Source organism: Tiliqua scincoides, chromosome 5 (assembly GCF_035046505.1).
Source record: "Tiliqua scincoides isolate rTilSci1 chromosome 5, rTilSci1.hap2, whole genome shotgun sequence".
NCBI lineage: Eukaryota > Metazoa > Chordata > Lepidosauria > Squamata > Scincidae > Tiliqua > Tiliqua scincoides.
In genome coordinates, this window is record NC_089825.1 from 81,030,071 (window position 1) to 81,050,240 (window position 20,170).

At 41.6% G+C, this 20,170-nt stretch overlaps 2 protein-coding genes across 16 annotated transcripts in view; one reads left to right on the forward strand and one right to left on the reverse strand.

Annotated features, from left to right (window-relative positions):
• The window catches only part of SLC25A39 (solute carrier family 25 member 39), a 441,295-nt gene that overhangs the window by 148,160 nt on the left and 272,965 nt on the right, over positions 1–20,170 (reverse strand). The gene's annotated exons all lie outside the window — the stretch shown is intronic.
• MAPT (microtubule associated protein tau) overlaps positions 1–20,170 on the forward strand; it is a 113,857-nt gene that overhangs the window by 88,552 nt on the left and 5,135 nt on the right. For 11 of the 15 annotated variants that reach the window (XM_066627919.1, XM_066627923.1, XM_066627927.1 and 8 more), the window contains 2 exons: positions 9,708–9,789; positions 14,176–14,288. In XM_066627919.1, the coding sequence (XP_066484016.1) occupies positions 9,708–9,789; positions 14,176–14,288 (195 nt within the window). Of the gene's footprint in view, positions 1–8,765; positions 8,805–9,707; positions 9,791–14,175; positions 14,289–19,097; positions 19,228–20,170 lie in introns of those variants that run through there. The other 4 variants (XM_066627921.1, XM_066627926.1, XM_066627935.1 and 1 more) reach the window with 2 other exon arrangements.

The following is a 20,170-nucleotide window of genomic DNA, read 5'->3' on the forward strand; positions in this document are numbered from 1 at the left end:
CTTCCTAGGTCCTTTCCCTCCTAGTTCTGTTCTCTTCGGCTGGACTGTTTTTGTAACCTCAAGCTAGTTTTTATTTGGGTTTGTTTAATTATTTATTGCTCTCTAGATCCTGTGTCCCAATTTACTGACCTGTTTAGGTTATGTTCTAACTTAGATTAGGTTTAACCTGGGTTAAGTATAGGTTTAATTTAAACAAGTAGAAAAAACCTGCTTTCCACTTTATCCTCCTCCCTTCCTTCGATTAAGTGCTACCTTAGGTGCAGCTAACTTTCAACTTTGATTTAAATGCCTGACCCTTGGGTTCTTACTCACGAGTAGGACTCTGCTCTTACTCACGAGTAGGACTCTGCTCCTGCTCAGAGTAGCCCTATGTACCTCCCTTAGGTGCTAACTTTCAATTTTGATTTAAGGTTGCTTTAAAGGTAAGGTTAAGGTTAGAAGACAGGGAGTTAGAAAGACAAAGCGTTAGAATGAGTACACTTACCTCCTCCTCCTGCTCCTCCTCCTCTCCTTCTCCAAAACTCAGAGGTCTCCTTGCCTTCTCCTCGCCCAGATGCTAAACTCTTGTGCCTTACCTGGCACTTAGTTCCCGAGGCACTTGGTTCCCAGAGGCCACACGCGTCTGCAGAGAGATTTCATCTCTACCTTCCTCCTGCCTGGAAGGAACCTGAGCCAATCAGAAGGTTAATCCCTAATTTAACAGCTAGGGTGTTGGTGTGGTTGTCCCCTGTTGCATGTCAAATACTGGTATTTCCATATTCTGTGATTGGAGGTAATTGTGTGGCATCTAGACCAGCGGTTCTCAAACTTTTTAGCATCGGAACCCACCTTAAAAAAAAGGTTCACTTTACCAGCCGCTAAATCTTCTGTGGCTATAATGGCGATTGGGCAGTAGTGCCCCCTCCCCCCCAAGTAGCAGGTTATTTAACCCTTGATGCACATAGCCTAATCTATCTACCCTGTCAGTTTTGCAAACCACCAAGAATAGGGTTGTGGTCCATGACCCACAGTTAGAGAATCATTGATCTAGGCAGCAGGGGTAGGTGCTATGCAGTGGTCTGTAATGGAGAAAGCTAATCTTGTAAATTGACTTTTAGGAACAAAACTTTGCTTTAAAATGGGTTTTAGAGCTCCCAGTGGAAACTGAGGAACACATTGTGCATTGCACTTCAGCAGCAATGCTGTTAGCTACTTAGGAAGTCTTGAAGGTTATTGGCAGGTTGGCTATCTGTCTAGAAATGTGTGGTTGCAGGGTATTCTACCGAGGAAACTTTGCCTCCAGAAGAGCCTTCTGTGTCATGGCTTGCCAATTCACCTCCAAACACCTTGATGTTTCAGTCAGACCCAAATGGTTATGTTAACAATGTGACCGTAAAGTTAAAGGTTTACTTTTGCTCACATGCAGCTACCACCTTGGATTGGGTTTGTGGCTTGCAGTAGAGCATATTTAACCCTTTGACTTTCTACAACTTTTGGCATATTTTCCTGCCAAAAATATACCCCCAAAGCAGCTGTTAGACCCTTGAAGTGCAGTTTGCTACAGTAACATTTTATTTGCTACCCCAGTGCTTCCCAAACTTTTTAGCCCTTGATCCACTTTGTCAGCTGCATTGGCCAGGTAGCATTCCAGAATGTTTTGTGGTGTCACAGCTGGCACCAGCCTGCAACTTTTTGTGACCCACCAAAAATTGGCTTGCAATCCACCAATTGGTTATGGCCCATAGTTTGGGAATTGTTGTACTATCGAGTACCTTCATGTCATGTATGCGACTGCTACTCACAAGTAAATGTAAGCCTTTAACTACTCTAGCACATGGTTAGCATAGTTAACATAACCATTTGGGCAAGTTTTATTGTAGTCTTGTGATTTGTTTGATCATGAGCTCAAATCACAGGTCACAAGATTTTCACAGCCAGATTACTGCTTAACAGTGGTAACCCATGATCTGTACAACCAGTTCATTGCAAGTTGAGCAGTTTCCACCAGATTTGGCCAAACCTCAACAAACATTATGGCATACTGGGCAGGAGGTCTGGTCTAGAGGGTTGAGCCTCCACTTGCCTGAAGATAACATCTGAAGGTCGCCAGTTCGAGGCTACCGGCACCATGAATGGCGAGACCTTGAAGCAGCTGACAAGCTGAGCCAAGTTATTTCACCTGCTCTTTGGAAGGAGCTGCTTGTCAGTTTGTGTGGGAGGAGGCCAGAAAGTGATACAGACCGCAAAAGTTCCATCTGAAATGTTGTGTGGTTCTTGAAAGATAGAACTTTCTTTAATTGTAAAAATCCCTACGGGGATTTAAACAGCCTGCCTATGTAAACCACCTTGAATTAAAGTCTGAGGAGAAATCTGATGACCAAGAAAGGCGGTATATAAATACCTGTATTATTATTATTATTACTCTGAAGATAGAATGGTGTTGTCTAGCTTTTGAGCAACTTCTCTGTCTCCGTAGGAGGAGGATGGGGTTGTAATTAGGATGGAGTGCATACATAATTTGGTTCTTATATTATAGCTTATGAGATAAGGAATTGCTTGCAACATTCATGTGTTAGGTTGTAGACATTTGCAATCTACATGATTAACAGTTCAGTCTTTTGTATGTCTACTCAGAAGTAAGTTCCCTTGTGTTCTGTGGGACTTACTCTCAGGAAAGTGCATATAGGATTGCAGCCGTGTTTTGCTTTCTGCAAGGTTCGGTTTCTTATCCACTGCTCACTTATACAAGAGTTCAGTTTGTATCTGAGTGATACAAGATCTGAACTGAGTCTAGCAAAACTAGACTGAGGACTAAAGCAGAATGAAAGGTAAAGAGAAGCTAACAGAAGATATTAAAAGCTGTTTCCACTCTAGGTTACTTCAGCACTGCTTTTCTGAAGTTATCTGGAACTGAGACTTCTATAGGTGCTTTGTTACCTGGAAATGCCCTTCTCAGTGGTCAGAATCCTACCATAATGTTTACTCAGGTCCCCTTGAAATTGAATGATTTGGAAGCTTTTTCTTTCTGGCTTTGGTTCTGTAGTTCTGCAATGCTGTACTTCTACCACTGTGAGGACAGTTCCACTCATCTATGTGATTTTGTTAATGTGAGCTGCTTTGAGACTTCATTATGATTGAAAAGCAATATACAAATATTGTAGTAAAGTGCTTCAAATACAGTGGCCTCCTATTTAGCAGATCCATGGCATGACTGAATTGACCCAGAATTGGTTCATGCTTTCTATTAGGTAGGGAACAGCTTTAATTATTTTTTCAATTTCCAGAGTGATTGCTCATTAATTTTTTATTTTCTTTTAAAACTATAATTGCAATGTTGTAAAATAGCACTCAATATAAAAAAAAAAACGCTTGCTTTGAAACTGATAAGGTTTCTTCCAACAAGCTGCTGCTGTAATTGTATGTTAACTTGGAGAAAGATGGTGAAAAATTATGTTTTAGAAAAGATGGCAGGACAATGCAGGAAACACTGGACTGTAGTGGCACCCTGTTATGGAGTACCCTATCCAAAGAGGCTCACCTAGTGCTTACATTGTCCTTTTGGCACATGAGGAAGTGTCCTAACTTAGTGGCAGAGCACATTCATATGTAGAACCTCCCAGGTTCAATCCTTGGCAGGACTGGGAAAAGGTGTATCTGAAGCCCAGCAGAACCACTGTCAGTTGGCATTGAAAATACTCAGCTTCATGGACCAATGGTCAAGACACTTTGTACGGTGGTTTCTTGTGTTCTAAGAAGAATATGAGTGCCCAAGACTGACATGACAACTTAGGCACTTCTTCATGTATTTTTCCTAAAGAACTTTCAACCTTCCTGTCCACTTTTCTTTTTAAACAAATATTATCTCAGGGCGCAATCCTAACTCACTTTCCAGCACTGACATAAGGACAATGCAGCTCTAAGGTAAGGGAACAAACATTCCCTTACCTTGAGAAGGACTCCATAAGTGCCCCCCAACTGCAGGACGCAGCACATGCCCCACTGCAACAGGTATGCCAGTGCTGGAAAGTTGGTTAGGATTGTACTCTAAGTCTGAGAAATGGGCAGAAGAGAGTTTGGGATCTACAGGTAGATTTTTGGGTGATTAGTAGATTGGGAGTCAAAATGTCTTGCCAACTGTTTTAACAATAGCAGAAACAAAATGCTTCACCTTGCAAGTACACTTCTGTACTGCAGCGAGTCATGGACTCTTCGCTCACAACAGGAGAGGAAACTGAACGCTTTCCACATGCGCTGCCTCCGACACATTCTCGGCATCACCTGGCAGGACAAAGTTCCAAACAACACAGTCCTGGAACGTGCTGGAATCCCTAGCATGTATGCACTGCTGAAACAGAGACGCCTGCGTTGGCTCGGTCATGTCGTGAGAATGGATGATGGCCGGATCCCAAAGGATCTCCTCTATGGAGAACTCGTGCAAGGAAAGCGCCCTACAGGTAGACCACAGCTGTGATACAAGGACATCTGCAAGAGGGATCTGAAGGCCTTAGGAGTGGACCTCAACAAGTGGGAAACCCTGGCCTCTGAGCGGCCCGCTTGGAGGCAGGCTGTGCAGCATGGCCTTTCCCAGTTTGAAGAGACACTTGGCCAACAGTCTGAGGCAAAGAGGCAAAGAAGGAAGGCCCATAGCCAGGGAGACAGACCAGGGTCAGACTGCACTTGCTCCCGTCGTGGAAGGGATTGTCACTCCCGAATTGGCCTTTTCAGCCACACTAGACGATGTTCCAAAACCACCTTTCAGAGCGCAATACCATAGTCTCTCGAGACTGAAGGTTGCCAACAGCAGCAGCACCTTGCCCCCACATACTTAAACAAAGAGAACTTCAGGGAAGATCAGGAGTGAATTGTTATGTGACAAGACTGAACTCATTTCTGATACTGAAAACACAATCCTGGGCTCAGCGTTTTCTCAGAGCTGCACTATTGCTTAATTCTAAGTTTATTCCTCTCCTAGATTGCTCTTTAGCACTTGGCTTCAGGTAAACCTTAGATCTTGCAAGGCTGAAGTCAGTCCATCTCTGAAAGCTAGAATAGAAACCAAGTGGTGGAGAGTTAGGTTAGCTTAGATCAGAACTTTAAATATCTCAAAGCAAAACCCATCAGGGTCTTTAAATAAGAAAAAATGTTCAGAGTAGACCAGAAGAAACCATAAAATCAGGCACAAGACATATTAAATGCAAAAAAGCATACTATATATATCATCTTAAGTTTTAGATATTGAAGGCTAAGAACAAAGTGCAATACTGGTATGTTGTATTATTCAAAGAAATTGTTCCATAGTTAGGCAACCAGCTAGAGGGCAAAGCAGGTCTTTTTGTCTGGATAAATTGGATTTTCCTCAATTCCTAGGCTGACAAAAAAGAAAAGCTTTAGTAGCGAGATAAGCTACTTCTCCTTTGTGGAAAATGTTTCCTTTAGCTTTTCATCATAAACCCATGTGATCTGGAACCAGTAAAAAAGTGGATGTTACATTTGAAACTAGACAAAAGAGTTTTAGAACTCAGCTTTAATGAAGGTTTCTAGGTGTTATCATTTGCTGAAAACAATGGATGTGGGCTGTGTGCAAAAATTGAACTTATTCAATTAATCAAAAAAGTTTACAAAATCAATGAGAGTAATTGCTCATTAACTTTCTTTTTTCTTATCACAAAAATAGTGATAATAAATGCTTGTTAAAAGAATATTTTAAAAAATCACTAAAATAGTAGCATTAAAACACAATCTAAACAGCAGGAGCTTAAAACAGTTGGAGTTGGGAAGGCCTTGCCAAGTAAAATGCTCTTAGTTTCTTCCTAAAAGTTGCACATGTGTTTGGATCTCTCTGGGGAAGGGTGTTCCATAACAGTGGGGCTGCCACTGAAAAGGCCCTGTCTCTTGTACCCACTACCTACTGTATAGCTCTGTTTATGCAATAGGCAAGAAACTTAATTGACTTTGGGAGGCAAAATAGAAACCATGGAGACATGTTGGCTAATGAAATGCAGAATCATGTAGCTCTCTCTATTTCTGCCATTCTTGACCAAAGAAAGCCAGATTGCATGTTTTGTAGAAAGATTGAGTTTTACACTCCCTGGAGCGACACATGCATGAAGATTACATGCATGAAGATCTGCCTGCTGCAGAGAGAAAGCTGATACCTGCTGTGTCTAGTTCTCTCCCACTTCCCCTTGGTGGCAGCTGTTTGTACTCCCCTCCCCTCTCCACCCATATGTACATTACTTTGTGTTTACTCCTACCATTGAGCCAAACATCAGCAATCCCAGGACTATGCTGTCCCACTTGATGCTCCTTATTCTGGTTCTGTGTTCAAGAATGCATACCAAAATAGTGCGTCTCTTTATTCACAGCTTTGCACAAATGCAAACAGATACAAAAATAAGCACTGGGCACTGTATGTTTTACAGAAGTCTCTTTGAGGGGATCAGAATATCCTGCCACCTTTGCTAGATTTTCTGTGTTGCTGCTACATCACTTGAAATGAATCCAGTGCAGTGGGCTTGTAAGCCCCAAAACAGTTTTGCTACCACTCCTAATATCATGTACTCTCAAGTAAGTGGTAAAACTTACCATGTTCCTTTTGTACATTGCACACTTAGGCACTTTCTAATAGATTAAGTTGAAGAGCTGTCTTAGTCTGTGCTACTTGTCCTTAATCTTGCAGGAAATTAGGGAGGAAGGTAGATCTGTCTGTCACTCCCAACTTCTTGGTGCTTTTCACAGAACTCCCTTTTAGTTTATATTAATCTAGGAATTCCTGTGAGGAGCGGAGGCTTTTGATTTTTGAAAAGGTGTTTCACTGACTTTCATAAAAACCTTGGAGGTGAATTTATTATTTAACTTCATTGCAGCATTATAATAGAACACCTATATATTATTGTAGTAATCTTTATGAGTTCTGTAATATGGGAATGATAAAATGGCCTATATATTATTCCTCTTTTTATTATCTTTGTAGTTGAACAAACTAATGAAACTTAACGAAGTGAAACTGCAGCAGAGAACTCAAAACATAAAGAGCAGATCTCTCAAAGAAGTGAGCCAAACCACAAGCCAGAACTGAAATCCCAATATGAATGAAATAGTTTTAAATTGTCTGTAGAAAGCATTTTCACATGAATATTTCACAAACACATGCAGTAGCTTTTTTCTTCCTCTCTTGCATGACTGTATTCACTTACCACATTTACTGACTTTCACTGCTACAGCCTGAACAGTTATTTTTCTTTTGGGAAAGACTCCACCAGAAAAACAGCGGTTTTTAAAAATTCATTCATGTGTTGTGTAATTTCCTTTGTGATCTAAAGCAGCCAATCAGGAATGGGTCCTAATTTCCCAGTGGACAGCTTTGCACTAGTTATTGTGCAGTTTTCTTCAGAGGCTCTGCTTGAAGCCTTTATAGTTAACTGTCTGGGAAGCTTTTCTGGACAGATAATAAGACCCAACAGATGACTTATTAGCTTAAATAAGTTTTAAATTCATATTCCCTCTAGATTGTTTCCTCTTTTGTATTCTGAAAGCTACTGGGGATTCTAGTCTCTAGGATTGTCTTCCTGCCTCTTCTCGTTTAAATGTGTTGGAGCCTCATGGATTTGGTTAGCAATGAAACTGTTGGTCTTGAACTCTAATCCTTTTCTTGATTTTTGTCTCCAAAGGCTGATTGAAACCTCTAGACTATAGAGTTTCAGTTTTACCATTCTTCCTCTCAGCTAATATAGCCTAGTGGATCAATGGTTCTTTGCTGTAGATCTCAGCAGCTATAGGTTCCAGTGTCTTTGCTGATGTTTGCTTTACTGGCTCCTTTCCCATTGACAAATATCCCTCTGGGCATATGACGGGTTCAACTAGTAGATGAGAGAAACAAATGTTCCTAGCAGCCTTTCTAGACACAAAGTGAAAAGGGTCATTGATATTTGAGGCCTCAAAAATAACCCTGTGGGCAGAGAAAAAACATCCAGTCAATAGCTAGAAGTTCAAGTCCTACAGTGACTTGGGAAAAGCACTACTGTATGATAAAGCAATGCTTGGTAGATATGGAGACTTATTGTGCGATAACTTGTCAACAGGTTTGAAATATCCAACATTCCCTTGCTAGGGGGCTGCAAGGGCATGGACAGTGTTGTGTCCCATCCCGTCCCCTCTCCCACAAACTGAGAGTGTATCATTTGTCTTTGCTCAAATTATGTTTCCTCAATGTGTTGCTAATACTTCTTGTAACCTAATAACCACTAATCTGAACTTTTCTTATATCTCCATGTCTTATGCATGTTGTACAATTGTCAACTTGTATATGCAATTCAAAGATTTGGAAACAGCTTGATGTTTAAAAACCTTAATGTCCACTTCCTCCCCCCCAGATGCACACACCAATGGACTGATTAAGTAAAATGGTTCAATTTGTGCTACATTTGTGCTATGGTGTAATTTTTAATAAATTATTCTTTTCAAAGAATATTGTACATCCAAATGGTTGTGATAGTATTCAGCATATCCAGATGATTCAGGTATCTGTGGGCTCGGAAAATTCAGTTATGGTAGTATTTCTTTTTTTTAGGAGGTTGGCAGACCGCTGTGAATTTGATGCACTTACATCGAAAGCTGCACTCTTGCAGTGATTGCATGCAACTGCAGTTTCTAGAAAAATGAATCTCCTGCAGGACAGTTACAGTCTTCATGTTTCAGATATCTTTGTTCTGTTGCAACATTTTTATAAATTCTTTTTTAAAAATGCAACCCCTTTCAAAGCACATTGACTATTTCTGTTCTTTCAGTTTTTGTGGACATAAAGCTTAAGTTTTACATCAGAAAAGGTATTTAAGTCTGTTTCTGTTTTTTACATTTTTTTCTTCTGTAGCATATTTTATTTGATTACACACTTCCTCTTTTCCCCCTTTCCCTGTTTCACTTCAGCATCTTTCAATTACCATTACTTTCCCACCTTCTTCCTCTGGAGATGTGATGAAGAGTTTGTGCATGCTATGGAAATGCAATAAGGATAATGTGAAATATAGCCACATGTGGTGCTCCTGCAAGGAAATTTAAATCTTGATGCATAAAAATGCTTGCAGCTATAAAAGAAATCATTGCTTTATTTCTTTTTGACTGTATACTTCGGATATTTGAATGGAAATGGAAAAAACAAATTGTTTTCTTGTTAACATCTGAAACAAATTGCATGTTGCTGAAAAAATTCTCAAAGTTGAGACAGCCTGGAATGATATGGATTTAATTTAGTTAGCAGATACAGAAACAAAGAAATAACAAAATATAGTGTCTTTCTAAAAAAAAAAAAAAAAAAAAGCATGCTTAATTCTTTTGAAATGGGAGAGCCACTTTAAAAATGCTTTACAATACATTTTTTATCAAGTTTGTGCTTTTATTGTTATACATTGGTCCTTGTTACCTTTCTTTTGATTTGTAAAAATTAAAAATTGAGAAATCAAAGAGAATTTGTGCATGCTGTCCTATGGTGAGAGTCTTTGCTACAACACATGCTTTGGCTTCACAGTTTCTGGTGGAAAACTCTCCTCCTTGCCTGTGCTTTGTTGATTTCACTTTTCAGGGGACTTTAAAAACTGCATTTCCTCTCCAGTTGGGATCCAGTGTATCTTCTGTCTTGCTTTCTGCCCATCCCAGGCAGACATGCTTTAATAAAAGGGGAAAAAATCCTGACCCTAGACAAACAGTGTTTACCTTTTATTTTGTCCTCACAGGTACAAATTGTTTACAAGCCGGTGGACCTCAGCCATGTAACATCCAAATGTGGTTCCTTGGACAATATTCATCATAAACCAGGTGATGATGGTGAATCTGTACATAAGCACAAAAACATTCCTTTGTCCCATTTCTTGTTTTTCTTGGCAATCTGCTTCCACTGTAGATTTAAGTAGCTCTTTCTCCCAAGTACTGGGACAGCAAAAGAAAAAGAAAAGGAGGGAGGAAAATGAGGCAAGTAGGAGAGGGAGTTATACACAGAAGTACTGGAATGGTTACCAAATGTCAGAGGTGAACTGCCTTGCATGGAATGCTAATTTCTCCTTAAGTGCTGTCTGAGATTGTCATATATGGTGGAAAATGTTCTCTTGGACCCAGTCATCTACAACAGTGTTGTACTTGAGGTGGTGTCTGGTGGTACTCACAGACACTGCCTGGCAGCGAAACCAGGAATGCAACATGACAAACAGCAATTGGAGGCTCAGCTCATTGGGCAAAGTTCCAAAGCATGTTTTTCTGTGCTTGGAAAAGCCCTCTCATTCACCCTAAACTTCTTTCTGGCGTTTGCCGCATCACTGCTGGTTTAGGAGGCCAGATTCAGTTGGCGATGTCATCTTCAGTCATTTCTGATGGTATTTGAATAGATGGACCATGTAAAATGGTACAGCAGAGGACAAACACTGATCTACAGTATCTTCTTTAGCAGGGTGAGTGAAGAGGATTACTACATTTATGTCGGTTCCTGACGCACAGTGATATTCTGGAAAAACCTGGGCCCACCATCAATGCCATGATTATCTAAGGGCACAATCCTAACCCCTTATGTCAGTGCTTTCCAGCACTGACATAAGGGCAATGCAGCTCTGAGGTAAGGGAACAAACATTCCCTTACTTTGAGGAGGCCTCCGTGAGTGACACCCAACTGCAGGATGCAGCACATGCTCCATTGGCACCGCTAAGCCAGTGCTGGAAAGCACTGACGTAAGGGGTTAGGATTGCGCCCTAAGTTTTACAACACTAATATCTGCAGAGTATCTATTTCATACATGTGTGCCTTCCCTAGAAATTGCTTCAAAAGCTCTCCTATAGAGGCAAACATGCTGGATGAGATCCTTAATTACTGGAAAACTTACCCAAGCACTTACATAATATTCGCTTTTTTTGAGACAGTGCTAGAACTTTTTTTTAAAAGATGCTGACATTCTGGGAAGCTCTAGCCAAAGTTAACATTTTATTCTCCTCTTGAGAAAAGGACTAAAGCATTGTTTCTCACACATTTAGCACCATGACCCACTTTTAACAATGAGAATCTGTCAGGACCCACTGGAAGTGACGTCATCAAGCAGGAACACTTTTAATAATCCTGGGCTGCAATCCTACCCACACTTACCCAGGAGTAATTCCCATTTACTATGTTAAAAGAATATACATAGTAACTTGTTAAAAGTACAAGTCTGTAACATTTCCCCAAATGCAGTCATGTATCAGGGTAGCCTCAAATTGAATATATTAAAAATAAAACATTGAAATGAATGGGGACCCACCTGAAATTGGCTTGCAACCCATCTAGTGGGTCCCGACCCTGAGAAACACTGGGCTAAAGGCTTCAATTGAAATCCAGCAAACCTCGTTCCATTTTGCAATTGCTGCTGCAGCCTCCTTCCATGTTGCAAATGCTTGCATTTTGTAGAGGTCTGTTTTTTTAAATACCAGGATGTCGTCCTCTTTTCCTTTTGAAACAAAGTCCCACACTACAATTCACCACACCATTACTTAAGAATAACACCCATGGAAAGCAATGGGTCTACTTCTGAGTAAATAGGGTTGCAACTATGTGCAGCTGCACTTACAGTAATTCCTTGTTGCTTGGCTCTCTGCTGTGAATTTAATTGCGCACTCCCAGTTATGTGTTCGAAGTTGTAGGTTATATGTAGAGCCTCTGGCTTAACTCACCAGGCACCTTAAAGAAGGATTTGGTTAATGGTTCTCCTACAGTGGTTCCCAACCTTTTTTCAGTTGTGTACCCCATGTCAGCCCATTTCCATAAGCTGTATCCCTCATATTAACTAAATGTTAGTAATTAACATGAATAATATAAGCCCTCATCTTCTCTATATGAAAACCCATACTTCTTGTATTCATCACAATATTTTCTCTTTTTGTCTGTTTGAAGAACTGAAGACTATGCCTTATCACTGTTTTGCACCAGAAGTATCCTGAGAAATTCTTGGTGATTAATCACTTTCCATGTTATGTTTCAGCTTTTTTACTGTGCTGATTTTCAATCACTGATTCATACATGAATTGATAACCAAACTAGCTATTGGTGGGGCTTTCACAACCAACTAGCTACCTCCCTTCCTGCCTTGCTCACGCTGCAAGGCATTCTGGAGCGCTGCTTGCCCTTTTCTGTCATTATTCAGTTCTTTTTCAAGTACCCTTAAAGGTCCTGTCGAGTGCCCCTGGGTGTACATGTACCCCAGGTTGGAACCACTGTTCTACTGGTATATTGTTTACAATGCACTTACTTTGTTTACAAAAAAGTTGTGAAGACCAGAATTTAAAAAGTTAAAGAATAAAAATGTATCATGATTTTATACTATATTTTTAAGATATTAGATACTGTACAGTTCTTAGGTAATGATAGGTTATTAAGTTATTTTTCAGGATCTGGGCTTGGGTAAAATCAGACAAAACATAGTCAGACACCCCCTAAGTTTACCCCCAACTTATCCGAGGGTCACATAACATTCTATTATTCGTGACTCAAAACCTGCCCTCAACTTATCTGTGAGATCAACTTATGTCTGCGGTGGCTCGAAAGCCGCATTTCCAGGTATATACCTCATTCAGCCACTAGAGGTGCTGAATGTAATACAGTGTAATGAACATTGCATTACATTCAGCACTTATAGTGGCTGAATGAGATTTATACCGATGCTGGGATAACTGGAATATAAATATAAATTAAAGTTTGTTAAAATAGAGCAGAAAAGAAGACAAAAAGTTTGTGATTTGCATTGTAGGTTTGTGATTTGCTTGATGGTTTTTCAAAATCCATTTCCCCTTCTTCCTGTGCAAATCAATTTTGTCCACCTCCTCCTTCTACCCCCACCCACTTACTGTAGTCAATCATTGGTTCTCCAGGTATTTATTATTTATTCATTTTCTGGTCCTTGACATTGTGGGCACATTCCTAACCCTCTTTCCAGCACTGACATAAGGGCAATGCAGCTCCAAAGTAAGGGAACAAATATTCCCTTACTTTGAGGAGGCTTCCATGAGTGCCACCCAGCTGCAGGATGTAGCAAACGTCCCATTGGTACCGCTATGCCAGTGCTGGATAGTTGGTTAGGATTTGGGCCTGTGTCAGATACATGATGAGGACCTCGTGCTGAAGAGTTTGGAGACCCCTGGTCTAGAATGCAGCATTTGTCATTTTGACATATTAGGCACATGTAAACTTGCCAGCATTTAACTTGTAGTGCACAATAATGAACTACAAGTTAAACTTGTTCACTACAAGTTCAACTACTAATTTTTTTTTTATTACTTTTTTATACATTGAGCTGCACAATCAAGTGACATGTTAACAAATATTAGTGGTAGGCCTAACCTAAGCAAAACACCACTTGGGAATATTCCTTCTCTAGTTCATGCACCAAGTCTCTCCAAGACAAATGCTTCTTGGCCTTCCTTAATAGAAGTTCATTTTACTCAACATGCTTCAAATCTCCTCTTTCTGTTATCTACTAAGTATTCTGCTCTTGTTTCAGTGTTTTACAGTTAGTACAGCTGATTCTCTTCCAAACACTATTACTGTGATGTTTGCTGGTGCTGAATGAAGTGTGGGTGTGTAATTAAAACTCGATCAATTGTATAAGATCAGAGTATATTTTCAAATGATATGAAGCTCTCATTGTTTTGTTCAGTGAAACTGCAGAACATTTTGCATTCTATGTTGCAGAATTTATTTTAGTTGTGCTAAGTAAGCAAGCCAAATTGATGACCTATTAGAGCAGAGGTGTCAAACACGTTTCAAACCAAGGGCCAAATAGCAATCATGATGCCTGCTGAGGGCCGGAAGTGATGTAATTAGGCAGGAAATGATGTCATTAAACAGGTCATAACCAAAAATAAGCCCTTTTTCTCACTTAGGAACTCATTAGCTGCAAATGACTGAAGAGAAAATATGCAAATCTTGATCATATTTCAAGATATGGGAGAGCCCAATTCTCATGTGGGCTGCCCTTTCAGAAGTAACACCTCAGCACTGCTCAGCAGAAGAGAGCCTGAGGGCCAGATAAAAAGCTTCTGCAGGCCACATCCGGCCCCCAGGCTTTATGTTTGACACCCCTGTACTAGAGAGGAAAACAGCACATTTAAGAGGGGGCACATGATTTTCTTCAAGACATTGTTGTATGCATCTTTTGAGATTTGTTAACACTGACCTGATTTCTGACCTAGGTGGTGGGCAAGTGGAGGTGAAATCGGAGAAACTGGACTTCAAAGATAAGGTGCAGTCGAAAATTGGGTCATTAGATAACATCACCCATGTTCCTGGAGGAGGAAACAGAAAGGTAACTGTTCCATTTCTGACTGTATTCTTTGCATAAGGGAAAAATCTCACCAAAATAGTAGCAGGCCAGAGATTGCTTTTGGCTATTGCATAATGGTGTCTCCATAAAAGTAACAGAAGCCAGCGTGGTTTTTTTGGTTTTTTTTGAAATGTCAAATCAGTAATATCACAGACAGTGGATATTTGACAAAGTTCCCAGTTTTCAATATGCTTCTATAATACCTTCTAGAGTCTTCTATGACTTTTGCCAAACCACGAAGGGGGAAACATGATCCATAGTTCCCTCCAACATAGGTTGTTTCCTTTTTAAAGACTTAATTCCCTGTTACACACAAAATTGCTTTAATGCCTTCAGCAGAGGTAAATTGGGAGGGGTGCTTAGCACTTATTCTCCTGCCCCCCCCCCAAGATGCTTGTTTGTATGTAACAGGTAGTCAACCCTTAAACAGCAACAGCTAACCCAAATGATGGCTGGAGTAGGCTAGGACAGGATGCTTGCTGAATTTTATAACCTATAATTTTTTTGTTTAGAAGGATTCTGTCCTCCCTTATCAAGTTTCATACACTATTCAAGGGGTATGTGAGGGTGTGTACAGACATACATAAAATTTTCTTAGTCCTTAAAGTGCCACAAAGCTCTTAATTATTTGTGCTAAACCCCACCATATTGATGGGTGTACTAGCTCCTTTCCAGGGCTGGGTTTGTACGCTACTGGTTCTGCAAGTTACGAGAAGCCAGCTGGGTGTGGTAGTGGCTTTTATGTGTGGCTTTTATGTTGCAATCCTATTGCCTTTTGCCTGCCCCAAGTAGTTTTTCAGCTTAAAAGGAATTCGGGGTGTGTGTGTGTGTGTGTGTGTATGTGTGTGTGAGATCGAAAGTGCACTGTGAACTTTCTCATGTATTTGCAGAACAGCAGGCAGGAAAATTTAACTTGTCCTCTAACTTGGAAGGCAGGACCAACCAAGTCTATATTCCCAGCAGGAAAGAAGCGGCTTTTCTGTTCTAGGTGCCAGGGATGAAAAGTAGGGAATCGGGCGTGCCAATGCCTGGCTCTCAGCTTTGATGCAACAACCTCTCTCCCTAAGTGACTGAGTTGCATCAGAATCCCTTCGTCCCTGTCTCCTTCCTCTCTCAACCCATGTAGAAGATTCACTTCCAGAATCTTTCCATTCAGCTTTACTCTTCTTAGTGGCCTCTCATACCTTTTCATCTTCTCTGGGCCATTTCCCACCTCTTTTGTGCCAGCTTGTAATTCAAAACATCCCTTCCCATGCTCATTCACAACAAACTGCTCAAGGTTGAGAACTTTCCTAGGTGGTTTTCACCTTCTGTTTGAAGGAGGACACCCTAAAAAGCAGATACCCTGAATCATTGGTTGGGGGCATGGGTAGAAAAACCAGCTCACTCACTCTTTGATGTAGAAGTGAGTGTACCTGTTGATTGTAGCACAAAGGAGAGGGAAACTGGGCTCACTTTAGTGAAGACAAAAATATACTAGCTTTTAGTTTTGAAGTATGTCTGTATACACCCAAAGGGAGCCTAAAGTTCTTGCCTTTAAAATGGTTATGTGTGTGGGAGGTGGGTGAAGAGATTGGCTGTACCAAACAGATGGCATTTGAACATGAGAGCCTTGCTGAGTCAGGCCAAGGGCCCATCTAGTCCCTGTATCTCACAGTGGCTCACCAGATATCTGTCAGAGGACACAAGATAACAAGATACCTGTATCCCTGAGGTTCTCAAACTGGGGCATCATGATGCCCCAGTCTAAGAAATCCTGTCTCTGGCCTCTTAAGGAGCTGGGGAAGGCAGCAGTGTGATTCCTAGGATCATTCCGCTGCTGGGGCTGATGGGGGGGATTAACCTCCACAGCTCTGGCCTCTGGAGGGTGCGGGGAGCCCCGGGGAGCCCTATGCAGGATCCCTAAGTCTCTGTTTATATTTAAAAAAAGCAATTTAAAAAAACCACTTCCAGTTTTGCTATAAAAAACTAGAGGTGGTTTCTGATTGCTTTTTTAAGATTTACAGAGGCTTGGTGAGCCTTGCAGAGGTCTCCACAGGGCTCCCTGTGCCCCCCAGAGGCCAGCGCTTCATAAGGTAAGTTACCCCCCATCAGCCCTGCTAGCAGCATGGTCCTGGGGATCGCATTGCTGCCTTTGCCTTTTCTCTGCAACAACTTGCCAACTCCTGAGGAGTTTGGGAGCCCCTGCTGTATCCTGTTGCCACTCCCTGCCCTCTGGCATTCAGAGATAGTCTATCTCTGAAACCCAGAGATTGCATACAGTCTTCATGACTTGTAACCCATGATGGACTTTTCTTGCATAGCCAGCATGGTGTTGGGAGTTAGACCTGGAAGATCCAGGTTCAGATCCCTGCTCAGCCTTGAAGCTTCCTGGATGACCTTGGGCCAGTCACTATCTCAGAGCTTCACCTACATCACAGGGTTGCTGTGAGGACAAAAGGTGGGAAGGGAACTATGTTCACCACTCTGAGCTTCTTGGAGGAAAGGGGGGGATACGAAAATGTGAAAAATAAAATCGATCTAATCCCCGTTTAAAGACCATGTATCATCATCACATCCTGTGGCAAGGGGTTTCACTGATTAATAATGTGATGGGTAAAGAAATATTTACTTCTATGTGTTCTGACTCTCCTTCCGGTCAATGTTAGTGGATGACCCCTGGTTCAGGTGTTGTGTGAGAGGGAAAAGAACTTCCTGCCATCCACTCATGTCCAATGTCATGGTTCTTATGGACATTTCTATACAGTTAAAGTCACTTGAATTGTTACAATGCCCTGCTTTCCTCTCCTGCTCTTGAGATGTTGAAGCAGCTGAGAGGAGCAAGCTGGGGAGAACTATTACCATGTTTTTGGAACAGAAAGCTCTTTTTGGCTCTGTTATAAACAGAAAAAACTCAGTGACCACTGCTGTTTATCCATTACCACTATGCATTCCCAGGTTGCTGGGAAATGGAATGTCTTGGAGAGACTATTCACTTGCCCTGTCCAGTTAGGTTGCAAGGTGGTGGTGTGGACCCCCATAGGGAAGCAGTGTCGTCATTTTGTCTGGTCAGCTATGGTGCTGAGCCTTCCTGTTGGAATATGCCTAGAAGCGCCTTGCTTCTGATACATGTTTTTAAAAATCTGACTTGCTTACTGTGTAGGATTAAACTTCAAACTCATCCCACTAAAGCTCATGGTGGCCAGATCTTCACCTTGCTGTTGGACAGCAGCTTGATATGCAAATGTTAGAAAGTGGTGGTATGTAAATAACTTTGCAACAAAAAGCTTCTCTTGCTAACTTTTGTAAAAAGTGCAAGAGCAGTCCTGGCTACTATGGCTTTTTATTTCTTGACAGGACAGTAGAGTTCACAACACCTTAGGCTGTGCAACACCATTCTGTGTGTGAATCAGGGAATTGACCCAGGGCTACCAGTAATTGTTTTCTTTGTCTGTATTTGCCTCATCCTTTGTGCCTGCCTTGGGGAGGGAGGCTCTACTCACATGCATTTCAGCCCTTTCTTCTCAGACACATCTCATGTCAATAATCTTGTAAAACTTTCTAGCTCTCATTGGCTCCTTCCAGTGTGTGCTGTGGCTTCTGATGGGAGAACTTCTCTGCTTCCTTATCCTTCTCTCACTACCATTCACATACCTTCTGGCCCTGAGCAGTCTCCGCTTCTCACTGTTTCTCTTTTCTGCATTTTCTGGACCACAAACCATCTTAGGTACCCAAGAAGAGTTATTGTGCAAACAGTTGGAGCAGAAGTGGCTAGAAACATGACCTTGGACTAGCACAGAGAGAAGGAAGGATAAGCAAATGACAAGGGATGGAAAGCCAACATAGGAGAGAATAGGGGAATTTGTCAGGTTACTTAGTGAAGGGAATAGAAATCCAAGTCATGGATAAGAGTGAGGGATGCACAATGTCTTTTTGGGGTGTTACTTTGGTTGTATGCATAAAAACTGTGTTCATTTTTAAGTGGAGGAGATTGCATGAGTGTTTTTTTCCTCAATATTTTTTGGCTTGTTTTAAACTTTGGAATATTTCTGGCACATTTGCCACCTGCTTTTAGACTTGGTGGCAAATGCGTGGCTCTGCTCTCAAACACCCAGATCATCTAGGAAGGCTTCCAACTATGTGATGCAAATAAACTTTGCCAGTGAAGTTACCCCTTCATACATCTGATTTGTCTTATCAGTTGTAGAGAAAGAGGGACAGCTGTAGGAGAATAGCACGTCATCCATTTTCTTCCCCCAGCTCAATTTAGCAAGCTTTTCATCATGGAAGAACTGCTCTGAAGGACAGCAGGCTGGGTATGGGATAAAAGTCTGCTTCTCCTGCAACAAAGGGATGGACATAAACCACCTGAGCACCTGTTTCTGGGAGATGCTGCTCTCATATTTTTAAACCAGAGAGGAGATCCTTGGGATCTTTACAAAACTACCAGGCTGTTTTAATTAGACCAGATTGCACAGATCATTTTGACAGTTCAGGTTTTCTCACCTTAAGCATAACCCGAGTAGAACAGCAAGAAGGCTGACCAGGGAAATTCAGCAGCCATTTTCTGAAAGGAAGAATTTAATAGTATTGGCCATATCTTTTGTACTGCTTCAAGCACGCATCGGTGCGGTATAGTTTTTGTTCTCTAGCTCTTACCTTCTTGTTTCTGGTTCCTGTGGCCTCTTCTTCGTGCTCTGTCCTCCTTCAGCTCAATATGTCCCTCCCTCCCCATTAAAGATTTTTGGTTTCATGTCATCTTATTTGACGATGCTATTTTGCATCCCACTGACCTTCTCCACCCACATGCAGAGAGAGAAGGGCAAGGAAGACACGAACGGTGCACAAAACTGCCCTAATAAGGCTGGGCTTCCTTCCCCCATCACGGAGCCCTCCATCCCCGAGGAGAGCCCACTCCCCGGCTTGCACCCATGTGATGCCAGTAAGTAGTTACCTGTTGTCAAGGGCTTTGTGAGAGCAAGAGGGGATTTAGATACACAAAGCCTGGAGGGTGTGGGGAGGGAAGGCATCGTACCCAATGCTTCTGATTGATACAGATAAAAAACCGATGTTCTATACCAGGGGTGTCCAAAGTTTTTGGCAGGAGGGCCACGTCGTCTCTCTGACACTGTGTAGGGGACCAGGGGGAAAAAAGAATTAATTTACATTTTAAATTTGAATAAATTTACATAAGTTTACATAAATGAATATATTAAAGATGAATTTATATGAATGAATGAAGGTCTTGCAATGGCTCAAGGCCTATAAAAGGCTTTGCACAAAGCAAGGCTGGCCTTTCCTTTGCTGCTGCTACTGCATCACAGACGTGAAATTGCAAGCAGTGGAGGAAGCCCTCATCTGACAGCTCACATGAGAGGTCAAACAGTCGCCCTCACGCTGAGAGCAGTTGCGTCGGGCCAGTGTGGGCTCCAACAAATCTCCGGAGGGCCAGAGGCTCATTGGAGACTGGGGGCTCTCTGAGGGCTGCATTGAGAGGCATCAAGGGCCGCAAGTGGCCCCAGGGCCGGGGTTTGGGCACCCCTGTTCTTTACTAACCGATTAAGAAGAAAAATAGTACCTTAAATTCTTTGGACCAACAGACCTCTATCATTCCTCAAAGTCTGTCACCTTCTCCCCTACCATCAGCAGTCCAATTAATTAGTAGCTGCTGAAAACCTTTCATAGAGAATGACTTAAAAGTAGGACTGCTTTGTTTGATAAGAGATGGAGCTTCTAACTATGGTTTAAGTGTTATGGAGAATTGGAACAAGTTCACTGTTTCATAGTGTTGTAATGGTGGGAGAACCTGTTTCTGCCAGAAGTCGTCCTTCTTGCACAAAGATGTCCCTTTTGATCACAGTTTTTCTAAGATGAACTTTATATAG